Below are 25,465 nucleotides of genomic sequence, written 5' to 3'. Positions count from 1 at the left end.
TAGTAATACTTTTTCATATATACTGCAGTAGAGGGCATAGAAGGCGGGCCGTAAGGGTGCATCTGGCTCTTGGTTAACTAAAGGGTGATTCTGAGTGGCTTACATAGTCTGTCAGTTCCTCTTCTCTTTGATGAGCATAATAAAACCCACCCAAGGCTGCTGTGAGGATTAAAACATGATAAGAAGACATGCTCACACATATACCTGCTTTGGCAAAGAACTGTATCAGCCAGGTTGGTTTTCTGAATTGTGTACGCTTGTATGTGTGTGTGTGTGTGTGTATGTCTGTTTTCTATGTTACCTAAAGAAGCAAAAGAGAGAGGCACGTGGTTAAGCTCACAGGGGGTGGATTCCACTGATGTTAACTTGAGTTCCTTTTGCAAGAAGAACACAGAATCACAGAAGGAAACGATCCCCAAAGATGAACCTCGCATGTGAACTCTTAGCCAGCTTCCTTCTGATTTTCACTGTTCCCACCAAAGGTAAGTTGGTGTGAGGGTCTTCACTCTCACTGTTAGCAGCTTCGCTGGAGACCCTGAACTGAGCTTAAAAGTCAGAAAGGGCACAGCCCTGCTTTTCCTTGGGAGCGAGGCACCTCAGCACCTGTCTTGCTTTTCGTAGGTGAAGACCCTGAAAGCACTGTCGTCTGGGGTGCCCTGGATCATGACCTCAACCTGGACATTCCTGGTTTTCCGAGAAGTGACATAGTGGCAGATATACAATGGCACAAGGGCAGAAACAAGATTACACGAATAAAGAAAGATACGCCACTTTACAAGCCAACGGACAAATACGATATGTTTACAAATGGAACTCTGAAAATTAAAGCTCTGATGAGAAACGATAGTGACCTCTATAAGGTAGAGGTATATGATTCCAATGGAGTAAACCTACTGAACAAAAAATTTGATTTAAAGATTCAAGGTAAGTCTTTGACCCCTAAATTCCTCCATCGCAAAATGGGTGCTATTTAGCAAGCCAAAGAGTAGCATTTATGCAAGGTCCCCAGCCCAGACGTTGGCCTTGGGGAGCCCTAGGGGAAACCGAACGCATTCCTCCTGCCTTGATGCAAGGTCCAGTCTTGTGGGAGAGACAGACAGATGCCACAGCTAATGGACCCTCACGTCTACACACTTCACCTCTCCAGAGGTGGTGGGGATGCTGATTTGAGTGAAAGATCTAGATTGACATGGCATTATTTAGGAGGAGGGGAATCAGTGGGCAGAAGGGGGGAAAGGTGACCATTTCAGGTGGATGATGAAGGATAAGCTATGAGGCTAGGAAGGGGAGGCTGATTGAAGGGCAGTGGGTCTTCTGTCCAGAGAGACAATTTCAAGCCCGGATGTCCTGAAGGAGTGGTGGTAAGGCAGGAAAGGGCTGGAAATAATGCATTAAAGGATGAATAGTTTCTAATCTGCTCAACATCAGCATGATCAAAGGTAGAAGGTATTCTTGCTGGTATCTGTAGAAAATACACAAGGTGTGGCTCTGTATGTCTATGTGTGTACCGGGAGAGCAGTAGTAGCTATGGAAGATGAAAGATGGAAGACTAGGCAGGGAGCTGCTGCTTTAATCCGGGGGAAGCAGGAAGGGGCTGGTTGGTGAGTCTTAATTCAGGCTTCATATTGGAATCAGCTGAGGTACAGTAAAATTTACCAGTACTAAGTCCCATCCCAGACCAATTAAATCAGAGTTTCTTGGCTCAGGGCCTGGGCATTGTAGGCACTAAACTCCCCAGGTGATTTTAAAGCACAGCTGAAGCTGATAACCAGTGGCCTAGACCAAGTGAAGTCGCTCAGTCGTGTCCTACTCTTTGCGACCCCGTGGACTGTAGCCTACCAGGCTTCTCTGTCCATGGGATTCTCCAGGCAAGAATACTGGAGTGGGTTACCATTCCTTCTCCAGGGGATCTTCCCGACCCAGGGATCGAACCCAGGTCTCCCTCATCGGAGGCCTAGACCAAAGGGTGCCTATAAAATCCCTGAAGCATGCTTACACTGAGGGTCATGTGTGGAAAAAGGATGGACAAAGTGGCTTGAGTTCGAGAGAGAGGGACGAGAAAGTAGAATTGAATTGACATTGAAGTTGCAAGTCCAGGGGTCACTTGGCAGGGCATGTATAACAGTAGAAGAAGCTGAACTTTGCTTGGAGAAGAAGATAGGAACCTGAGCCTGAACACAAGCCAGAGATTCAGTGAGCAAATAAGCATTTCTGTGCTTGACACAGGAAATGCAGCCAAAGGAAGGGCCCCCTCCTCCTGCGTAAAGTCACCCTCCAGCCCTGTTCTTGAGCACGGGGATCTGGTAGCAGCCCCCACCCACAACAGTCACAGACATTGGCAGCCCCCCCTGCAGATGACAACTTTCCACACCTAGTCCGGCACCAGAATACAGACTACAGCTCAGAAATGGGGTGAGATAGATGCAGCCAGAACGGGCCTCTGTTGTGGGCTCTGGGAACCACAGATGTCATAACTTTGGCCAAGTATCCTGTTTCAAACTTGAGCTTCACATCCATGTATCATTTACTGTTGCCTGGGTGATAATGGCTACTGGTGATGTGTTACGCGCTTTGCTACATGCTCTTACTTAAGGATCCCAACAATCCTGAGAGGTAGTTATTCCCTTATCAACTATGAGGAAACAGGTAGTGGTCTGACGGGAGCAAAGTCAGGATCCAAACCCAAGGCTGGTTTCAGCAAGAATGGTGACATTCTGCCCTCACCCTGCCCCAACCCACCCCTACCCCATCGGCTTTATTGAGATATAATGCACATACCGTAAAATTCACCATATAAAGTACATGATTCTATGGCTTGTAGCGTATTTACAGAGTTGTACAACCAAACCAACAATCAATTTTAGAATGTTTTCACAACCTCAAAAATAAATTCTCACTCTTTTGCCAAAAGACAGAGATCTTTCCATGACACAACTGCCATCGTGTTGTGTGTGTGTGTAAATGTTACACAGCATGTCCATTTGTGATCCAGTCACCATTTCTTGCCACATGGCCTTGGGCAAATTCTCTATCTGCTCTGAGTCTGATTTTCATAATTATAACCCTATGGGGTATTCGTGGGACAAGGCTTCAGGGAAACAGCTAACCATAGGTGCCTCAGGCCCCTGGGACGCAGTACCTGTCTCATCAGTGCTAGAGCTCTCTCCGTCTCTTTGTTCCTTCAAGCTTCTCTGTTTCCAGTCTTGGTACCCACAACTCCTTAACAAGGCGGCTGCTGCCATGAGCTGAGGAAGTCCCCTTAGAAGCAGATATTAGTGGAGAAGGAGTTCGTCCTAGCAACCTGGAATCAGAGAGCGCTCATCTGTGAGATGTACCCTCACTCGATACAATCACGCCTCTTGTACGCAGCTGTCTTACAGAAAGCATGTATACAAAGATATGCTTTCAAGTGGCTGCACATCGCTGGGTGGTTCATGTCAGTGAAATACTGGAAAGGATCTTAAAGTCCCCAGCAGTTAGAAACTTACTGATTAAATCAAGAATGCATGCGTACTCATTCACTCAGTCCGTTCCGACTCTGTGATCCCATGGGCTGCTAGGCTCCTCTGTCCATGGGATTTTCCCAGCAAGAATACTGGAGCGGGTTGCCATTTCCTCCTCCATGGGATCTTCTTGACCCGGAGATGGAGCTTGCGTCTCCTGCATTGGCAGGCAGATTCTTTACCACTGAGCCACCAGGAAAGCCGTAAAAATCAACAATATATCATTAAAAAAGATGGTGGAGATGTATATTTATTAGTGTTCATAAAGTAAAGAATTTCATAATAGATCAGTAAAGGGGAAAAGGCAGACTAAAAGTTCATATGATCCAATTTTATCTTTTAGAACATTATTTATATATGGTATGCATGCAAGAAAACATTTGTTAGATGCATTGAAACATTAATAATTATTGACGCTGTGTAATAGAATTGCAAGTGATTTTTAATCTTCTTGAAACTTTTTTATTTTATCAATTTTTACAGTGATGTGATTTACTTGTATGTTTTTTTACTCGTATTTTTAATTGGAGGATAATTGCTTTACAATATTGTGTTGTTTTCAACTGCATAACAACATGTAGATTTATAAATAGAAAAAAAAAAAGAGTATTTCCATTTTGAAAACACAAAAACTCCTCAACTCAACCCCTAGAGCATGCACTGACTCTGAACTGGTGTATGGGAATGTTTTTCCATCCTCGTCATTAGGGGTCACACTGAATCTCTGGATGGGAGAACACTTAATTTCTGCATACCTACATTCTGGGACAGAAATGAAATTTGGTGAGAAAGTTCATGGGGAAGATATGATTGTCTAAGAGTCAGGGAGGGAGGAAATCATTAAGAAAAAAAAGGGTATCCATCTGCATGATGAATGGAAGGATGCTGAGAGAGGAAGGTGGCAAATCTGAGGAAAGAAAGGGAAAGCGGGGTGAGAGAAAGGGCAGAATTTGGTCACAGCTCACAAGAGGTGGAGTACGATTTAAACCTGGTCCACATGACACCAAGGCCAGGGCTTTTTCTTTTATGACACAGCCTTCGAATATTACCGTGTCAGGAAAGGAAAGGCAGGGCGTGTGTGATGGCAACAGCTACCACCAAGACTGTGTGTGCTCAATTGCTCAGTCGTGTCCAACTCTTCGCAACCCCATGGACTGAAGCCCACCATTCTCCTCTGTCCATGGAATTTTCCAGGCAAGAATACTAGAGTGGGGTGCCACTTCCTACTCCAGGGGATCTTCCCGACCCAGGGATCGAACCCCTGCCTCTTGTGCCTCCTGCATTGGAGGTGGGTTCTTTACCACTGTGCCACCTGGGGAGCCCCACCACCAGTATTGCCAGAGCCTACCCATGTGCCAGGCCTTTGTCACCTGTCATTCTTGCTGTGCAGGTGGGGAACGTCTTTCTTATCCTTATCTATGGGTGAGGACCAGTAAGGTGCGGGGAGTGGCCCAGCAGCTCTGGGAGGATGAAGGGGCTCTGTCTGTCCAGAGCTTGAACAGCACCGCTGTTCCCAGGATCTGCCGGGGGAAGGAGGAGGGAGTTTCCATTTGTGACCAAGGCCCCAGGCTATACATGTACCGGTTACTCCAGGGTCAGGTTCCCATTTGCTCTTAAAGCATTTCTCCCAACCCTCCATCCCCCACAGACTCCTGTGCCATGTGGGGATCATGACATGGTAAATCTCTTAACTGTATGACTGAACTTGAATTTGGGAGGGTGAGCTCCTCTCCTGATTTGCCATTTATTAGTGGGTGGTACCACTAATTAGATGGTACCTTTGGACCAACCATTTAACCCTCCCAGACCCTTGGGTACTTCATCTATAAACAGGAAGAAAAACATCAGCTTCTCTGTTTGTTAGGATGATATCATAGACGTGAAAGCATTTTAAGGTATAAAGAAAGAAAGAAAGTGAAGTCATTCAGTCATGTCCGACTCTTTGCGACCCCATGGACTGTAGCCCACCAGGCTCCTCCATCTGTGGAATTTTCTAGGCAAGAGTACTGGAGTAGGTTGCCACTTTCTTCTCTAGAAGAGCTTCCCAACCCAGGGATCAAACCCAGGTCTCCCACATTGCAGTAGACGCTTTACCATCTGAGAATATGATGTATATTTTACTGATATATCTATAAATATCAGAAATAAATTTATTCTGAATGTGCTGTATAAATAACATAAAATAGAAATGATATTTTAAAAATTGCTAGGGATCTTTGAAATTGTTTCCTGGTCCCCAACTATCTCCATTTTCCTGCTCTAAATAGGTATATCTTTTACAATAAGTAAGTTGCCTGACTTGAGTTGGATCTTTCTTTTCTTTTCAGAGATGCTCTCAGGACCTAAAATTAACTGGATCTGTACCAACAGAACTGTGAGCTGCAAGGTAGAAAATGGAAGTGATCCTAAATTACAACTGTATTTAAATTCGAGCAGTGTCAAACAAGGTCATCGGAGGCTCATCACCTACGTGTGGAACAGCAAGTGGAATAAAACATTCATGTGCGAGGCGAGTAACCATGTCGATAAGAAAGTCATCACGGAGGTCGTCGTGTGTCCAGGTGCGTGGTGGGCACTGCTCAGGCACCACAAGTTCATGTCACAATCCAGTCTTTAAGGCCGAACAGGCAAGGACTGCTCCAGGGCATGGGTGCTTGGCCTGGGAGGCTGCTTTGGCTCAGGATGAGAACTGAAAACATCCCTCTTTCTCCTGGAAATCTGCAAGGGGAGGCTTAGAGGAGACAGAGCGTAGTGTTCCATGTTTACCCATCTTGGGATTCTTCTCTCAGAGCATGGTCTAACCTCAGGAAATTAAAAAGGTGCTATTCTAGGAGAAAGAATTACTGAGTTGAGATAAAAGGAGCTGAAATGGTTATCTCATATAGACGGTCCCTTTCCAGAGAGGCAAAATGACTTGCCCACAGGCTTTGAATTAGTCAGGGACCATGACTGTGACCCCAGGACAATGATGGAGAAGGGAGCAAGAAAGATTCCTTTCTGGAGGGGCGATGGTCAGCACCTCCTATCAGAGGCGGGAGCAGAAGGACTCTTTCTAGAAACCCAGGAAGTGAAGGACTTGGAGAGAGGAAAAGCTTGAGGCCAGGGAGGACTATGAACCCAGGTGGGCAATGCTCTTACTGCCTCAGAGCAGACAGCTCAGCACAGAAAGTTCTGAAATTTCAAGAGTCTAAGTTCTTTCCTGGTCCCCAACTTGACATGACCCCAAAAGTAATTTTTGAAAGATGGCCTGCTCTGGCCTGGGAGACTGGGGTCTGGACTTCTAGTTTTGGTCTGTCTAAATATACCGGGATGGCCTGGACAGAGTTCCTTCCTCTTTCTGGGCTTCAGCCTCCTGGGCCACAAAGAAGATAAGCCCCGTGATCCCCAAGAGTCTACTCATCTGATACTCCACGATTATCTTTGCAGTGCTGCCTGGTCAATCCTCTGAAAGGAAGCCGAGCACAAAACAAAACAGTGATCTGGCCATATTTCCTTAGTTTCTATAGCAATTTTGGCTGGTCAGTGACCCTAGGAAGCAACCCTGAGCTGGTGTGAAGTCAGAAGTAAGACTTTAATATATGCTTTGAATTAGTTATCAGTTGTGTAACAAATGACCCCATATTTAGTGGCTTAAAACAGCAAACCGCATTGAAGATAATAATCTCAGGGTTTCTGTGAGATGTTGAGTCTGGGGCTGGCCTAGCTGATGGTTCTGGCTGAGTCATTCATGAGGCCATCATCAAGGTACCGGCAGGGGCTGCAGTCATAGCAGCCAGGCATGAGCACTGCTGGGGGAGGAGCCACTTCCAAGTTTACTCGTGGCGGGCCTTCGGCTGCCTCCCACTATGGCAGCCCCTTCCCTCAGAGCAGCTTGAGAAACAGCAACAGTAAGGGCCCAGCATGAAGGCCAGGGCCGTTGGTCTTTGCGTACTAGGTCTCAGGTCCCTTCACTGCTGCTGTACTCTACTCATTCAGGAGCCACTCAGTAAGCCCGGCCCACATTTAATCAGAAGGGGTCACACACAGGTAGAAATCTCAGGCGGCAGGGCTCAGTGGGGACCATCCTAGAGTCCACAAGTCACACGCTCAGGCCAGCGTCACTTCACCTCCTGTGAAATCTCTGACTCCCAGCCATCCCTCCACGCCCCCCTTCACTAAGGCACAGTGCCTGAGGCAGCCCCTCCTCGACTTTACATGCTCTTATCCCCTTTCAGGATGCTCTTAATTAGAGTTGTCAGATTTAGCAAATTAAAAAAAAAAACAACAGTGTAAATACTTTTTTTTTTGGTCACCCTGCATGGCGTGCAGGATCTTAGTTCCCCAACCAGGAATCGACCCCACACCTCCTGCATTGGGAGCACGGAGTCTTAGCCACTGGATCGGCAGGGAAGTCCCTAAAATGACAGCGTAAGTGTGCTCCAAGTGTTGCATGGGACACCCTTATAGTAAAAAATTATTCATTGTTTATTTCTAATTTAACCAGTCATCTCCTGTAACCAGATCCCAGCAGTATGAAAATGTGTGTGCATTAGGGATAGAGGAAGAGAGGAAGGGCTTTGAGGGGAGCTGGGGTTCGAAGACTGGAACCTCCCTGTGGTGCAGAGTTGGGGGAGCCATGTGGGGGAAGGGGCACTAGAGAGATGGGAGGAATACCTAGGGCAAGCCTGGGGAGGACAAGGTTGCTCTTGAAGACCCTAAAGTGGATCTGGACGCATCATCCTAGAGAGGAGCAATGACGTGATTAACCACTTGGCTCAAAATAGATAAGCATGTACTTAAAATCAAAATAGTAGGAGGAGGGAGCGGGTTTAGATACGCAAAAGGACTCTACCACGTGAATTCGTGGGCATATTATCTCTGAGAGGGAGTGCAGAAAAGAGTGTGGCTGGATTTAGTGACTGTGAGGACATAGCTTTGAATGACAGCTGAGACATGCTGGAACCTTTCCCACAGAAAGCACCCAGAGGCTGTGCTGGACAAATCTGCGAACAGATTGTGTAAGGCACACCTACATTCCCAAGTGTGCCCAGATAAGGGCACACTTGTCCCGTCTGAGGACTCTGAGGAGACAGGCTGGCGGCTGCATGGTTTAGCCCCGTGTTCCTCAACTGGTCCTAGGTTTGCCCCCAGCACCCCCAGGTCAGACCCTGGGAAGGCCTTGGCTGAGCCCAAGGTGGATTCTGATAGCCCTGGCCCTTCCTCCAAGCAGGCAGAACCTAAAGGGCCCTTCTGCCTTTCCCAGTCCAGTCTCACAGCAGGTTAGGATTAGGCCTGCTTTTCTAATGGAAGCCCCTTCATCCACAGAGCCTAAAAAGTCTGTGTAACAGGCAGGCAAAGAATGGGTCAGAGAGAGAGACACTTAGGAAGAAAAGCAAGGATTAACAAACCACTGGAGTCTGAACACCTGTTTAGTTTGGTTTCTGAGCCTTTGGCTTGCTCCTGGGGCCCATCCTGGGCTTCATGTGTAACAGTATCTTCCCAAGAATGTTTGGCTGGAGAAGGGTTTCCTTGTGATGCTGGGCCGAGCTCTGTTCATTCTCAGGATGGACGAGTGCCCTGACCCCTGGCCCCAGCTGCTGACTCTGTGACGGCTATCGACTCACAAAGGGGGAGATGGCCCAGCATCCCTCTCAGGAAACAGCTCCCAGAAGTGCCAGAGCACAGAACTGTAGCCAGGGCAGGCCCCCATCTTTGTGTGTAGTTTCACACTTTATAAAGCACTTTCACATCCATTATCTGATTGTCTTCCAACAGCCACCTATAATGTAAATTCATTATCTCCGTTTTTTCAAAGACAGCAACAGGCTCAGAGAGGTGAAGTAACTGGCCCAAGGTCACACAGCTCCTACCTAGAAAAGCCTGCACTCAAATCCATTCCTCTTAACACAGTCATTGTTACCCTCATTGCATTACAGCAGCTGAAGGTCTGTGAGTTGAAGATCAAGTTCACTGCTGCAGCTAACTCACTGTGTGTCTGAGTTTCTCTCACAGGCCAGGGAAAACCTGGGAGAGGGTGCTGGCTTTGAGGTTAGAGAGCTGGGCTGGACACATGAAACATGGATCCTGTCTTTGGAAAATACCTGGTCATGAGAATGAGGAAAAAGCAATCATGATGTAGGAGGGCAACCAGAGATGAAGCTGGATAAACAGTGCAGAAACATGAAGATGAGGGGCTGCTTAAAAGAACCACTCGGGAATGGATGCTGTGTGACCTCAGGCAACTCATTCTTCCTATCTGGGCCTTGTGCGTGAAACTGGAGATTACACTAGGTTTTCTCTAACCTCGTTCTCAGATCTAAAACTTCTGTGACATCCTCCTTGAGAGGGGACAGACCCTTGGCTCACGAAGAATCAGGCATTTCTGGTCCAGAAGAACAGCTCTCGAAGGAGCCTTGTGAGAGGGCTTATCTTGGACCCTGCGCTCCTTGACCCTGTTCACCAGCCTCCATGAGCTTAGCCTCCGTAAGGCTGAGAAGTCCCATCAGACTCTTTCATCCTTAAGATGGGAGGCAGGAGTCTTCGAGTCCTTGGCCAGAGCAATGAAATGGCCCCTTTTCCCAGGACCTCCCATCCATGCCGCATCTGTTCCTCTTGCAGATGAAGGTCTGGATTTGTACCTCATCATCGGCATTTGTTTAGGAGGCATCGTCTTCCTCATCTTCGTGGCACTACTCATTTGCTACGTCAGCAGGAGGAAAAAGCAGAGCCGCAGGAGAGATGGTAAGCTCCCCCTTCTTCTGCCCCACCGCAGGCCCGGGTGAAATCCCCGTGGAAATAGCTCATGGGGCTGGCACCGAGTCTGGAAAGAAAAAACTGGAAATGGGTAGTTTCAGAACGTCAGAGCCTTCACCGGCGGTTACAGTTTGTTCCATTTTGTGGTTAGCTTGAGTTTTGAAAAACAGATTCTCAGTGGTGACAATGGGGGAGATTTGAGAAGCTCAGTCCAGGTTGGCCTCACTGGAATCCACCACCTGAAGCTGACTCGGTGCAAACCTGTGTGGACATGCTTTGAATGAGCCATGTGTATCTATGTGGACAGAAAGATTAGCTTCAAAACACCATTTCTATGAACCAACATCTTGTCTTCTCCTGAGGGGGGTGGCCAAGGTGGGTTCAGGACCAGTCTCCTAGGAACACAGGTAAAATTTCTGGACACTGGGGACTCACAGGAGCACACTTGTTCTAAAACTGGATGTTTCTTGTCCCTTTCCAATTCACTGTTCCAAGAGGAGGTGGTGGGGTTGTGAGTGTTTCTTGCTTGAATCAGTCCTGACAACCCACTAAGAATGAAAACGTTATGCTCGTGAGGAGCTGGCTCGAGGAGCTGGCTCAAGGCGCATCCAGGCCACCCAAAGCAGTGTGTTCAGAAAATGATGTTTCTGTGAACACTGGGATGAGGGTGTTAGGGAGCGATGCTACAGGCGGGTCCAGCAGGGGGTGTCCAGTCATCAGCAGGACGTGAGGCCAGGTGGACGGGTCCTCAGGTTCTGCACAAGCTCACATTCACAGCAGGACTGGGTGCCCCCATGTGGGGTCTCTCCCTGGAGTGGGCCTGGCACTCCCAGGCCAGCTGCCTCTGCAACAGCCCAAACAAAGACCTGGTCTGCATCTCCCCAGGCAGTGGTGGCCTTGGGCCACCTTTGGATTTATCTTCCTCACTTTAGACTTCTTTTCTCAGGCCTCCCCCTGGCCACTGCTCCAGCAGGACCCCAAGCTTCCACCTCCCTCTCTCCTGCACCCTCCACCCCAGTGGACCAGAGCTGTTTGTTAGTCCCATAAGCACACATGGTTTCCTCACTTCTTGGCCCCGCTTGGGCAGTTTTCCATCCCCATTCCCCCTGCAAAGCCTCCTTCCCCACTGCTTAAGAGTCAAAGATCACCTGCTTGGACCTCACATGCCACCCGGTGGCAAAACAACTGCTCTTTCATGAGGCTGAAATGACCAACATGATGATCAATTCATGTTGACAAAGCGGTTGGCTGTGCCAGACCCTAATCTGTAATATGATGCTTTTACAAAATGTATTTATTTGTAATTAGGGGATAATTGCTTTACAGTATTGTGTTGGCTTCTGCCATATATCAACATGAATCAGCCATAGGTTTACCCATGTCCCATCCCTCTTGAACCTCCCTCCCTATTTTGATGTGTTATATTCATTATCTCATCCAACTTTCTGCATGATCATATGAGACAGATTATATTCATTCAGGTGAAGTTTAAGTTCAGTGAGGTTAAATGCTTTGTCCCAAAGACTGTGGCCAGTAGGCTGAGTTAGGACAAGGGTAAGGTAAACAAGGATCCCCGGGTACAAAAATTGAGGAGACCTCCACTCCCAGGGCTGACCCTGCCTTTGCACAGCCCCAGGGGTTAGGGCCTCCTTTGGTTTTGTGCCCTGGGTGGCTGTTTGCTTCATCTAGTTCTGGCCTAGCTCTGAGTAACCAGTAGATGCAGTGAGAGAGGAGCATACTGGGGCTGGAGGGATGCCATGCAGCCGTGGAGCAGTGTGGGCTGTGGCTGGAGCTGCGGGCGTGGGTGTGCTGGGGCCCACAGTCCTGCTCTGACGGTGGGCTGCACAGAGCTCTGATGACTGCCTTGTCTGTCCAAGCCAACCTGAGGCGTCAGCCCCTTGGCCACACCCCTCTCTTCCTCCCCAAACTCGTGGGGCTCTTTGTCTGCATCTCTCTAGCGGCCCTGGGCCCTCACCAGAGACTGACATAGTGATTTGCAGTCCTGGTTTGGGCCGCTTGTTGACTTTAGGCCAAGAAGAGTGCTTGTGTCTGAGCCATCGCAGGCACTTAGCAATGGTACCTAATACCTAGAAGATGGGGAATAAGTGTTCTAAAAACAAATGAACAAAACAGCGGGTGACCAGACTATCAGTAAGCAAATGGCCAGCTCCAGCTTGCAGTCCAAGGATGGAAAAAGGCTTTCCCACGGCCCCATAGCTGGGACCTGGGGTTGGGGCTCAAAGTCCTCTGCATGGCCTCATGGCACCACCTTTGCCTCCTGGAGGCACCAAAGATGGCACAGAAGATTTATTTTTCCCTTTCTGTGCATTTCACTTTTTGTGCTCATAGCGCAGCAGCAGCTCCTCATCAAAACCCCAGCATTTGGCTTTGAGTCTTCGCATTCAGAGTCACCCAAGGCCTGGATTTCCAGCAGTCGGGGGAGGCTGCTCGGGCTTTCCTGATGGCTCAGCTGGTAAAGAATCTGCCTGCAATGCGGGAGACCTGGGTTTGATCCCTGGGTTAGGAAGATTCCCTGGAGGAGGGAACAGCTACCCATTCCAGTATTCTGGACAGAAGAATTTCATGGACTGTGTAGTCCATGGTGTCACAAAGAGTCAGACACGACTGAGCAAATTTCACTTCACTTGTCACCTGAAGTCACAGGATGGTGCTCAGAGAGGGCACATGTTTCCTAACATACACCCCTGTACTGATGTGAGCAGCCTTCCACCCGGGGAGGGATCCTCTTTCTAGCTTTCTAGAGAACACTGTGAGCATGGCTTTGGGCACAGGGAAGGAAATACCTAACTTGTAGCCCAAAGAGGGCCAGAGGGGCCACCAGGGCCCTCCAAGCCTATGGCACCTGAGCATCCTCAGATTTCCTGTGTGATTTTAAAACAGCAAAAGGAAAATTACAGTTCTCTGAGTCATAGGCCCGTCTTCACGGATTGCTAGCACAGAAAGCAGAAAATCCCAGAGAGGTGAGTGACCAGAGGACGAATTTTTCTTCCAAGTCCAAGAGCATAGGGCTGGCTTATGAATTTCTGAGAAACTAATGTTTCTAAGGACTAAACAGCCCCTTGCATATATCCCAACCCCTCTCCAAAATGTGGGTGAATTACAGAAGTGGGTGAAAGGTAGATCTCAGAGACCCATCTGAAGGCAGGTGGTTATAACATCCTTTCTGACTGTGTGTGTTAGTCGGTCAGTCATGTCCGACTCTTCGTGTCCCCATGGACTGCAGCCTGCCAGGCTCCTCTGTCTGTGGGATTCTCTAGGCAGGAATGCTGGAGTGGGTTGCCATATCCTTCTCCAGGGGATCTTCCTGACCCAGGGATTGAACCGAGTCTCCCACACTAGAGGCAGATTTGTTACCGTCTGAGCCACCAGGGAAGCCCCTCTCTGACTACTACAGATCCTATTATAAGGGCTCTGACCCTGAGTGGCACTACGGTGTGATACCTGGGATGACTCTGAGGCAGGGCTGGGGTCTGAGTGCCCTCTCTGTCCCCCGGAGATCCAGGCATCAAGTTCTCCAGTGGATTCCTTGCCTATGACTCCCTGAGTTCTCTGAAGCCCTAGGCTGTCTCTATCTTGCTGGTGGGCCTTTCTGTCCCCCTCCTCAAGACCTGGAATCTCTGGAGAGGAGAGGTGGCTTCTGCCTTCTCATCATATCCCCCCCAGAGCAGCTAGCATGCTGTGGTGTACACAGGAGGTGCATTCAATATTGTTATGTTGATTTTTGCCAAGAGAACTCTTTAGAGAACTCTTCTTTGATCCTTGCAGATGAGGAGCTGGAGATAAAAGCACAGAGAGCAACCCTTGAGGAAAGAGGCCGGAAGCCTCCCCAGATTCCAGGCTCAACTCCTACAAATCCAGGCATGTCCCAAACTCCTCCAGTACCTGGCCATCGTTCTCAGCTCCCCGCTCATCGTCCCCGGCCTCTTGGCCCCCGTGTCCAGCCCCAGCAGAAGAGGCTTCCTCCGACGCCAGGCACACAAGTTCACCAGCAAAAAGGCCCTCCCCTCCCCAAGCCTCGCGTTCAAACGAAACCTCCCTGTGATGCCGGAGAAAACTCCTAACTCTGTGCTGCAGCTGTCCTCTTCCTCTCATCAAAAGAGATGAAAACTGGTCCTTTCCCATAAAAGGCACTGTGGAATTTCTGCACTCCGGGTGTGCAAGCCCACACCTCCATCCTCCAGCAAGGGTGCTCTCCAACAGACCGCGATCACCTCCCCAGCCTGTGAGCCACAACCTCCTGAGCCACAGTCTGTGCCTTCTAATGCAGCCACGTGGAGTCTGACGCAGCCACTTGACGTCTGGAGTCTCTGGCCCCCTTCCCCAATCACCACTTCACCAGGAAGGGAAAAACAATAAAAGTGCGCACATGAGGATTAGGTGATAGGGCGCATGCAGATTCCCTCTCAGAGCACGTGCCCATGTCAGATGTCAAGCAGTCACTGTGGCCATGTCTTACAAGCAGTTCCTGCTTGAGACGCTCGGTTTTCTCATGTGCCTGGTGGACACTTGCTCACTGTATTGGGAGTAGCAGTGAAATAAAAGCCTTGACTTGACCCCAGGTGTCATCTAGTGCTGAATGGGAAAGAGGCTATTTGGTGCGGTATAACAGCACGACCAAGTTTGGCCTTCCCAATTCAACCAGTTCCCCTTAATCCCTCACCAGAACAACTGACATCCACTCCCCAGGATCCAGGTGCAAAGCTGGACCCACGGCCTATTGGTAGATTTGTATAAGGAATTGAAATCTCTATGCACAATCTTCAATAAGAAGCACCAGAAAACATAACCTCATTTGCAGTTTTACTTCCTTGGTTCTTCAGACATGTTCATGGTGAAGCATCCTTGAAAAGAGGGGGATCCGTAAAGACTGGAGGTTCTACGAGCCTGTCAGACAACATACAAGAGGGGCAGGCTGAGACACAACTCGGTTGAAGCAAACCCCAGGTCTTAAGTGACCATGATTAAAAGGTCAGTCCCCACCCTCAGCTGGCAGTCATGCTAGTTGTGCTTTGAGGGAAGTGGGGGAGAAAAAAAAAAGAAAAAAACAGTTTACAGTTAAGGTTCTAAAGCAATAGATGGTGAGAAGGCACCTGGTTGCAATGTTGGCTCGGTGCTGTTTGCGGTCCCGTCCGCCCGCCTTCTCCCGGCCTCTTAGACTTGTTAAACCCTGTCAAGCTCTGGCAGGAAGCTCTGAGGTCTAAACCGCAAAGTCTCTGTACATTCAGGACTTCCTGTGAAAGCTCACAGAGGGTTGAGCTGCTCTTTTCTCTGAACCAGGGCTTGTATTGTTCTAACAACCAGAGTTAATTATTAAGAATAATGATGAATGAAAGCCCATCGCCTCCTGAAATTCTAACATGGAGTCTAGTCAAGTGACAGTCATCATGAGATCTACTAGGAAGAGGAAGGAAGAGAAAGAGAAAGGCCCCCTTTCTCCTTCCTCGTTGCAGTCCTGTGCCATTCCATCAGCCATCCTGCCAGAATAACTCCTAACCCATTCCCTTCCTGAAGCCCTCCCTGGCCTTTCCAGCCCTGTGCTCTGCCTTTTCCCCACAATCTTGTGGCATACATATGGTACAGTGCCTATAACTATTCAATCCCTACATCACTTACTCATTCAACAAACATTTATTGAACTTGTACTACCTACCAGGCCCTCTGCTAGGTGCTAGAAACACAGAGGCGCACACATCTTTGTTTTCAAGGTGCTCAGGTTGGGGGCTGCTGCTAAGTCACTTCAGTCGTGTCTGACTCTGTGACCTCATAGACAGCAGCCCATCAGGCTCCCCTGTCCCTGGGATTCTCCAGGCAAGAACACTGGAGTGGGTTGCCATTTCCTTCTCCAATGCATGAAAGTGAAAAGTGAAAGTGAAGTCGCTCAGTCATGTCCGACTCTTCGCTACCCCATGGACTGCAGCCTACCAGGCTCCTCTGTCCATGGGATTTTCCAGGCAAGAGTACTGGAGTGGGATGCCATTGCCTTCTCCGCAGGTTGAGGGAGGGGTGGACTAATTACAGGATAAATGTAACCGTGTGATAAGTATAGGTTAGAGGCCAATATGGGAGGCCAGAGGAAGGACTTGGAGTCTGGATTGGTTGGCAGGACTGGGGGACCCAGAAGGCTTCCTGGAGGAGGTGGCATTTGAATTGAGTTGTAATAGATGAGTCGAAAGAACTGCTGAAGCAGAGGTTTAGAATTACCCCTGTAGAGGGAGCAGCAGGGGCAAAGCTCACTCTGACTGTCTGTTGAGGCAAATATGTTATTCCTTTATCAACTACTATGTTTGATCAGTTTGAAGACATTATTGATTTTAACCAGCACCATTATTTACACACCATTTGAAAGAAAAAGCACTCTCAATTGCACTTTAACAAATGCTAAGATACAATCAATTTTTAGTTTCAACCCTATTCCTGAGGTGTTAAAATGTGAAAAAAAAAATGTGTTTAGAATTAATGAAATGGATAGTTAAAAAGCCTCCTGAGGACTTTGGCCATTTCTCAGCATTGCCCCTACCACTTTACTGAAAATTTCACTGGCCAGTTGATTCAATGGGTGAGTACAGTCTTGATGAAAGAAAAAGAAACAAACATCCGAGGCATCTATTTATTGGGTTGGCCAGCAGGTTTGTTTGGGTTTTTCCATACTGAAAAATACATATGTAAAATACACTTCCTGGCCTGCTGGAATCTCCGCCAAGAGGCAGAAAACACTGGCCCTGCTCGAAATTTGTGCTGATGTTGTGTGACCTTCCACTGACCTTGTCCCAGAGTGTGGACTTTCTGAGATGTGGTCAGACCAGCTACAGAATAGCTTGTGAAGCCTGTGGGAAAAAATAAAATGATGATTCAGTAGCTTAGGTTGGGGCCCAAGCCTCTGTTTTTAACAATAACAATTCTAAGGGGTTTTCAAGTAGGGAACCACAGGTCTCCTCGTCCTGTGACTGGTCAAACCTGAGGACTTGATAGATAATACAGCTCTGTAGGAAAAACAAGAGCCCAGTTAAATAATCCCCCGTAGATGACATCTACCGCAAGGAATGAAGCCTGGTTGAAAGACATATTTAGGTAATTGGAGACCCTGGAACACTCTAGAGTGTCGCATGAAGGAAAATTCCAGTCTTTTTTGATAGATTCCCTGCTCTTCCTAAAAGCAGTCTGATCCCAGCAGCTGGGTCAGCCTAGCTCAAGGGGACCTTGGCTGTGGACTGGCAATTTCATCTCAGTCTTTCCTATGCGGTCTCCAGTGCGGAACTCACCTGTGCTGGCTCGGCTACAGCCACATGGCTCCTCAAGCTCACCGACGTGTCCCCCACCACAGGGCCAGTGCACGTGCTGACCCCACTGTCCACGCTCCTCACCTGGCTGCTCATCTATCCACACTCTTCTCTCAGGACTCAGATTGAGGGTCATGAAAGAGACCTTCCCTGAACTCTGCTGTGACATGAACCTGATGAGACCGTTTCATCTCTGTGTCTCACTCTGTGGTCCTGCAGGTCAAAGGAGGAGGAGGCCCACAGGTATTGCAGCCAAAAGGTTTTGACTCTCTCTCACTGGCTTTGCGAGCTTGAGCTATTTACTCAGCCTCTTTGACTACTGGTTTCTTTATCTCTAAAATGGAGATAACACCTCACGGGGTTGAAATGAGGATTAACTAGAAGTAATATGTGTAAATGTGACTGGCGTGTCCTGTGTACAGAAGAAATCCAATAACTGTGAGCTTTCTTTCTGGCTTGATATCTGAGACTGAATATGCTGGATAGCAGATATAAATGGCCCAGTTATTGGGGAGAGACACAGCCCATTTTGAATTAATAAATAAGCCCTCTGTAAGCTGACTTGGGCTTCCCCGGTGGCTCAGTGGTAAAGAATCTGCCTGCCAATGCAGGAGATGAAGGACACATGGATTTGATCTCTGGGTTGGGAAGACCCTCTGAAGAAGGAAATGGCAACCCATTCTGGTACCTTGCCTGGGAAATCCCATGAGCAGAGGAACCTGGCGGACTATGGTCCATGGAGTCACAAATAGACTGAACGACAACAATGAGGTGACTTTGTGTGCTGTGAGTTTGATTCACCTGAGTGAGTTTCGTAATGTCTGGCCACATAGGACAAACAGATAAAATTCTATACCAGACATATTAAAAGTGAAAGAACACGATCTCTGAGACTGCCCCACAAAGCCAAGTTTGAGCCACCTGCCACCTTGCTGGCCGCCCTGATGCAGGGCCACCCTGATGACACGTCTGGGCACCACTCCACAGCTGGTTTAAAACCACAAAATGTGGTTTATTCACAGCAACACAGAGCAGGGGAGGGGAGAGGCAGGGGCGGTCGTGATGTTTCTGATACCCTACCTCTGATAAGGTCTGAGATCTACCCAGGGGTCAGAGCTGGCATCAGGAAGGGGCTTACAGCAAATGCTGGCAGAGGGCAATCGATTCATGAATTTTATCAACAAATCAAGCAGTCCCAGGTGTCCCAAATGAACTGTGACAGCAGAACCCAGCCAATGGACTGGGGAAGTAAAATCTGGATTGTAGGGTGCATGTATGCTAAATCGTGTCCCACCCCTTGCGACCCTATGGCCCGTAGCCCACCAGGTTCCTCTGTCCATGGAATTCTCCAGGCAAAAATACTGGAGTGGGTTACCATGCTCTCCTCCAGGGGATCTTCCCGACCCAGGGATTGAACCCATGTCTCTTCCATCTCCTGAATTGGCAAGTGGGTTCTTCACCACTAGGGCCACCTGGGAGCTGCCTTCAAGGTGAGAACAGGGAAGGAGTGATGGTGGGGCTGGGCAGTTTCTAGTTAAGGGTAGCAGCTTAACTCATGTGTTAGCCTTTACTCTCTTCTGAAACCCCCCAAAAATAACGTTAAGCTTAAAAAAAGAAAAGACACCAACCACAAGGACAAAGAGAAGGAAGAAAACTTAGCATAATTAAAAACAGAGAGATCAAAGACAACATTTCTGCTGAATGTTGTGACCAGGCTCTTCCCCCACCTAGTTTGCAGAAATAAAACAGAGTATTCATGATATTCTCAGGCAGAATATTGGAAAAGTTTCATCATATCAAAAAGAATCTTATCAAATAACCTTACTGAAAAAGATCTAATGACTCTGATGTCCAGAGTTTTCCAATAAAACTACCCAGCTAAGTGGACCCAGAGTAAAGTCTGAGGTCACTAAGCACCTTCTGCTCACAGAGATTTTGGTCTTTACTCTTCCTTCATCTCCAAATACAGTCACACCAGGGATTAAGGTTTCAACATATAAATTTTGGTGGATATAATTAGTCCATAACAATGCTGAAGTGCTGTCTAATGTCCCTAAGGGCCAGAAGGCTCTATGTGTCCTATGGAGAAAGACCCATGTGTTACATAAGCTTCACTACAGCATGAGTTACGGTGCTGTTGGCCATGAGTTCAGCGCTAATGTGGCAACCTTGTACTCTAAATTAGGTGTCTTTGAACAGAGACGCACATAAAACAAAACTCTATATTGATCACTGGATAAAAATGTTGTGACCAGAGGCTCACAGGAACCCAACCCTGTATTTCCCCTGGGGGCAAAGGTCCAGGATTTGCTAAGTCAGTGTTCGTAGTGGCTTTATAGAACACAACCACTGTGAATAATGATTGGCTGCGTGTATGTCTCTTTTTTCCTCTTGCACTGCCCAGATTCACTCCTCTCACTCTTTCTGCCATCACCAGGCTGACAGGACTGTTGCCCGCGATTGCTGTGGTGATGAGGCACCCCAGGCAGGGCCAGGAGAGCATAGATGGTTTACAAATTCCCCTGACCTACCCTTGTCTCCCCCAGGTTGTGGACATATATCCCCTCGGGTCCCCTTGCTCACACTCCTGCTCAGAAAGAGCCTTTGGTCTTCTCAGAGGGTTCTGTTTTGTGTGAGTTTTTCCTATCCATGTTTTTTCCCCTCCAACAGTTCTGTAGTTTGCCAAGAGTTAATTTTGGAGGACGGGACCATCAGCACAAGCTAGTTCATTGGCTTGTCAGAAATACAATCAGGGAGGATATTAGTAACATGATGTAAGAACAATCAAGTAGAAATATCAAATATGAAAAATACAGTATTTGAAATAAAAGACATAATAGTTGGGATAGGTAGCAAGATAGATACAATGAAAGAATGAATTAAGAAGCTGTAAAGTAAATATAAAGAGATTTTAAAAAATAGGAGAAATATTTAAGAGATACGAGAGAAAAAATACCAACAGTTAGATAAAGGGGATTTCACAAGAGAAAGAAAAAAAAAACAAAGGGGAGAAAATGAAGGCTATGATATGAAGCCAAACAGAAAACGTAGTAACCCTCAAAGTTAGATGTGTTAATCTGAAGTAGAATCAGTGAAGACTAAGAGAAAATTCTGAAATGTTTTCAGAGAGAGAAAGCCGCACACGTACAAAAAAACAAGCATCAGATTTACTTTATACCTCTCAGTAGCAACAGGATGCAAGAAGATAAAAAAGCAATGCTATTTTTAAAATGTTGTACATAGAATTTTATATTCAGCCAAATTGACATTGAAATGTGAGGATGTAAGAGAAAATATTCTGGATATAACAAATATATTTTCTGACATACAAAACCTCAGAAACTATGCTATACATAGACTCATTTTGAAAAACTGCTAGAGGAAGTATTCAAAAAAGAGGAAATAAACCCAGCAGATACTGTGGAGAAATGTGGAGTTAGGGTGATCAAAGAACCTAGCAAAACTGTTGAGCCAAAAAAAAAAAAAAGTGAGAGTTAAGGAAAAAAAGCAAAGGAAAAACTATGTTCATAAGAAACCAGAACTAGAATCTGATCTAGGCTGCATTAGTCTAGTGTGTGTGTGTGTGTGTGTGTGTGTGTGTGTGTGTGTTTCCTCTGTTGTTGTGTGTATTGTGGGTGAGATGGGGGAGCAGAGTCCAAATAGGTGAGACAGCATGTTCAATTACCTTCCTTGTCAGAGAGAGGAAATAGACATTGACATTCAATGAGTCAGGAAGAATAAATAAACAAATATGTATCTTAAGGTAAGGGCAACCTCTGTACGAACAAAAATTAAACGTGTTCTTTTAAGCCAGCAGAAGAAAATCACATCCACTCAATAAACAGTAAAGAAGGTTAAAACAGGGAAAAAAATATCAGTAATGGAAACTAGAAAATAAGAAGGCAGAAACAAGTCCTAATATAGAGATTATAATAAATGTACATGAATTAAACTCACAAATCAAAAGACATCAAATGTCAAACTGGACATTTTAAAAGATCCAACAGTGTATTATCTACAGAGGAGACATTTACAACAAAAGAATATAGAAAGGCTGAATATAAAAAGATACCAAGCAAAAATAAGTAAATAAACAGATATCAGGCTAAAAAGATGAGACTGCTGCTGTTGCTGCTAAGTCGCTTCAGTCATGTCCAACTCTGTGCGACCCCATGGACAGCAGCCCACCAGGTTCCCCCGTCCCTGGAATTCTCCAGGCAAGAACACTGGAGTGGGTTGCCATTTCCTTCTCCAATGCATGAAAGTGAAAAGTGAACGTGAAGTCACTCAGTCGTGTCCGATTCTTCACAACCCCATAGACTGCAGCCTACCAGGCTCCTCCATCCATGGGATTTTCTAGGGAAGAGTACTGGAGTGGGTTGCCATTACCTTCTCCGAAAGATGAGACAGGAGTCTTAAAACTTGATGAAAGAAAATTCAAGGGACAAGGAAGGAAGTCATATACTGATAGAAAGAACAGTAGAGCAAATACATATGAACCTAAGATTATTCCTCAAAAAACATAAACGACAGGGGTTTTCCTGGTGGTCCAGTGATTAAGACTTCACACTTCCAATATAGGGGCATGGGTTTAACTCCTGGTTCATGAACTAAGATCCCACATGCTGTGGGGGGTTGCCAATATATGTGTGCATGTGTGTGTGTGTGTATATATATATATATATATATATATATATATATACATATATATATATATATATATATCAGGCTCCTCCATCCATGGGATTTTTCAGGCAAGAGTACTGGAGTGGGGTGCCATTGCCTTCTCCGAGAACTTGATAAGAAACATCCAAATTAATAATTTTGGTTGGAAATTTTAACATAAAAAATCATAGAGGAGAAAGCTGAGTCTTTAGAAATGAATAGGTTAAACAGAGAAAAAAATAAGCAGTGATACAGATGATTAGAATGTTTCAATCAAAAAGCTCATTTCATCTATACCCAATAGAGTACATATTCTTTTTGAGTACAGATAAAAGAGATTAAAAAAATTAATCACATACTAGACCACAAAGGAAATTACAAGGAAGTCTAAAGAATGAGTGTTATTCAGATTACATTTTTCAATCATAATGAATTAAACTGAAAAATATTTTTTAAGAGACAGTGAAAAAAATCTATGTCAGATTATCAGAAAACATTACTTTTCTAGACATACATTATTCCTAGAAAAACAGAAGACATATTGTTAAGTAATTCTTGGGTTAGTACTAAAATCACCAAGGAAGTATGTAAAACCAAATGATAATGAAACTGCTACATGTTAAAATTTGAAGACCAGATTTACAGCAGTACTGAGATAGATATGTAGTTTTAAATAGATTTATCAAGATATTATACAGGTGGAAAGCAAACGAAGGCTAGTAGTCAGGAGGATGAGAAAATAATAAGCATAGAATCAGAAAGAATAATAACAAAGATGGAATAGAAATTAGAGAAATAGGGCTTCCCTGGTGGTCCAGTGGTTAAGAATCTGTTTTGCAATGTAGGGAACACTGGTTTGATCCCTGGTCTGGGAAGGTCCTACATGCCACGTGGCAGCTAAGCCCGTGAACCACAGCTACTGCACGCTCGCACCCTAGAGCCCATGCTCCACAGCAAGAGAAGCCGGCTCAGTGAGAAGCCTGCACACTGCACGTACAGAGTGTCTCCCACTCACCACGACTAGAGAAGTTCTGAGCACGGCAGCGAAGACCCGCTGTAGCCATAAATAAATAACAATTAAAAATAAGTATTTTAAAAACTTCAATGAAATAGCAAATCACAATAGCAAAACTAGAGACTATTAATAAAAAATAAATGGGTGTTTTAGAAAGACTAACAAGAGGTGGTGAGACCACTTAAGGAAAAAAAGAGAGAGCTAGAAGATTCAAGAAAAAAAAATACAGAATGTAAGGGAGGGAATAACTACAGAGACAGCAGAAATTTACAAATTAATAGAGTATTATGAATAACTATACACTAATGTTTTTAAAACTAAGGAAATCGGTTACGTTTCTTGAAAAATATAAAAAGCAAAATTGACACGAGGCACAAAATTAGAATAAACTATGAAGTGTTTGAAAAAATGGATATATTAGCACTCTCCCTTTGAAAAAATTTCCAGTATATTTTACAGGTGACTTTTATGAAATGTCCATGAAATGCTAATTTCTATCTTATATAAGTAATTTCAGAAAATGGACAAAGAGTGAAAACTGCCCAGTTCAATTTATGAGGTTAATATAATACTGATTTTAAACCTGAATTAAGAGTAATATAAAAAAGAAAGTATGAGCTCATTTCACTTACAAATGGAGATTTTTTTAAATCCTAGATAAAATATTAACAAAACCATCATTATATTTTTAAAAATGTATCATGATCAAATAGAGTTTATCCAACAAATGCAGGGAAACATCAACTTAAAAATAATGTGGCCTTTCTTGATGGTTCAGTGGTAAAGAGTCTGCCTGCCAAGCAAGAGACCTGGGTTCAATCCCTGGGTCAGGGAAGATCCTCTGGAGAATGAAATGGCAGCCCACTCCAGGATTCTTGCCTGGAAAATCCCATGGACAAAGGAGCCTGGTGGGCTACAGTCCATGGGGTTGCAAAGAGTACAGCTTGACTTATGACTAAACAACAGCAGCAGTAACATCAAAAAAATTACAAAATAGCCGAAAGGAAAAAAATCATTATATGATTAGCATATAAAAAATGGGAAACAATAACATTTGACTAAAAGCTTTAGCACAGTAGGAAATAAAAGATACAGCCATGGTCACTAATTGGCTCCCCTTGGATTGATGAAAGTTGACCTGGCTGCATGGTTGCCAAAGTAAAGACTACATTTCCCATCCACCCTTGCTACTAGACGTAGACTAGTATTTAGGCTCTCTCTAAAGGGATGTGCTCTGAGCCACCGGGCAGTGCAGAGTCAAATCAAGAATTCACACAGCATTTGACCTGACAAATCCATCCTTGGGTGTATATATCTTAGAGAAATAGCTTCACAAGCCCATATCTATTCTTGTAAAGAATTATAAGTAGGACTTCCCTGGTGGCGCAGTGGTTAAGAGTCTGCCTGCCAACACAGGGGACGTGGGTTCGATCCCTGCTCCGGGAAGATTCCACATGCTGCAGACCAGCTAAGCCTGAGAGCCGCAAGAACCGAGCCCGTGCTCAGCGATAAGAGCAGCCATGCGATGAGAAGCCCATACATAGCAACAAAGACCCACCACATCTAACATAAATTTTAAAAAAATTAAAAAAAAGGAATTATAAGTAGTCTAGATGGTGACCAAGAGAATGGGCAATCACATTATTTAACGCTTGTGTGTGTATAGGGTTCTGTACAACTAGAGACAAAAAATTGAATGAGTACACAGCAGTGGGGAGACATCTTAAAAATTACACAGCTAATAAATTAGTTTGCCAGGGGAAAGTAATTATAAAGGGATAGATGAGAGAGTTCTTCAGGGTGTGGAATAGTTCAGTATTTATAGATTCATTGCATAAATCTGCACAGGGACTTGATTGCACAGAGCTACACACGCACACACACACCCAGAATTCATGTGAAAACCAAATAAAATCAGTGATTTAGTCAACAGGACCGTACCAATATGTAGTTCCTGGTTTTGAAATTGTAATATTGTTATGAGATGTCGCCATTGGAGAAATCTAGGTGAAGGATTTACTGGACTCTAGGTACAATTTTTTCAACTTCCTATGAATCTATAATCATTTTACCATAAAAAGGAGAAAAACTAGAAAGAAAGTTGGGTGGATAAGTCTATTGACTATTCCAGAACAATGAGACATTTTTGCAATAAATTATAAGACTAAAGGAGAGACCAAAGGCAAGCCAGGAAAAGCCATCCATATAAATACTATGCAATCAGAGTCCGGAAGCAATTGCAAAACTAGGGG

At 45.7% G+C, this 25,465-nt stretch overlaps 1 protein-coding gene across 1 annotated transcript; it reads left to right on the top strand.

The window, feature by feature from the left end:
* Positions 1-421: 421 nt before the first annotated feature.
* CD2 (CD2 molecule) lies at positions 422-14,317 on the top strand. The gene is made up of 5 exons (XM_052637827.1): positions 422-482; positions 622-924; positions 5,831-6,064; positions 10,101-10,223; positions 14,022-14,317. The coding sequence occupies exons 1-5, from the start codon at positions 422-424 to the stop codon at positions 14,315-14,317; spliced, it is 1,017 nt and encodes a 338-aa protein (XP_052493787.1).
* The last annotated feature ends 11,148 nt before the right edge of the window (positions 14,318-25,465 follow it).

This window comes from Budorcas taxicolor, chromosome 3, assembly GCF_023091745.1.
Source record: "Budorcas taxicolor isolate Tak-1 chromosome 3, Takin1.1, whole genome shotgun sequence".
Lineage (NCBI taxonomy): Eukaryota > Metazoa > Chordata > Mammalia > Artiodactyla > Bovidae > Budorcas > Budorcas taxicolor.
The sequence above is the reverse complement of the archived record's forward strand: the minus strand, read 5'-3'. Positions and strand labels throughout refer to the sequence as shown.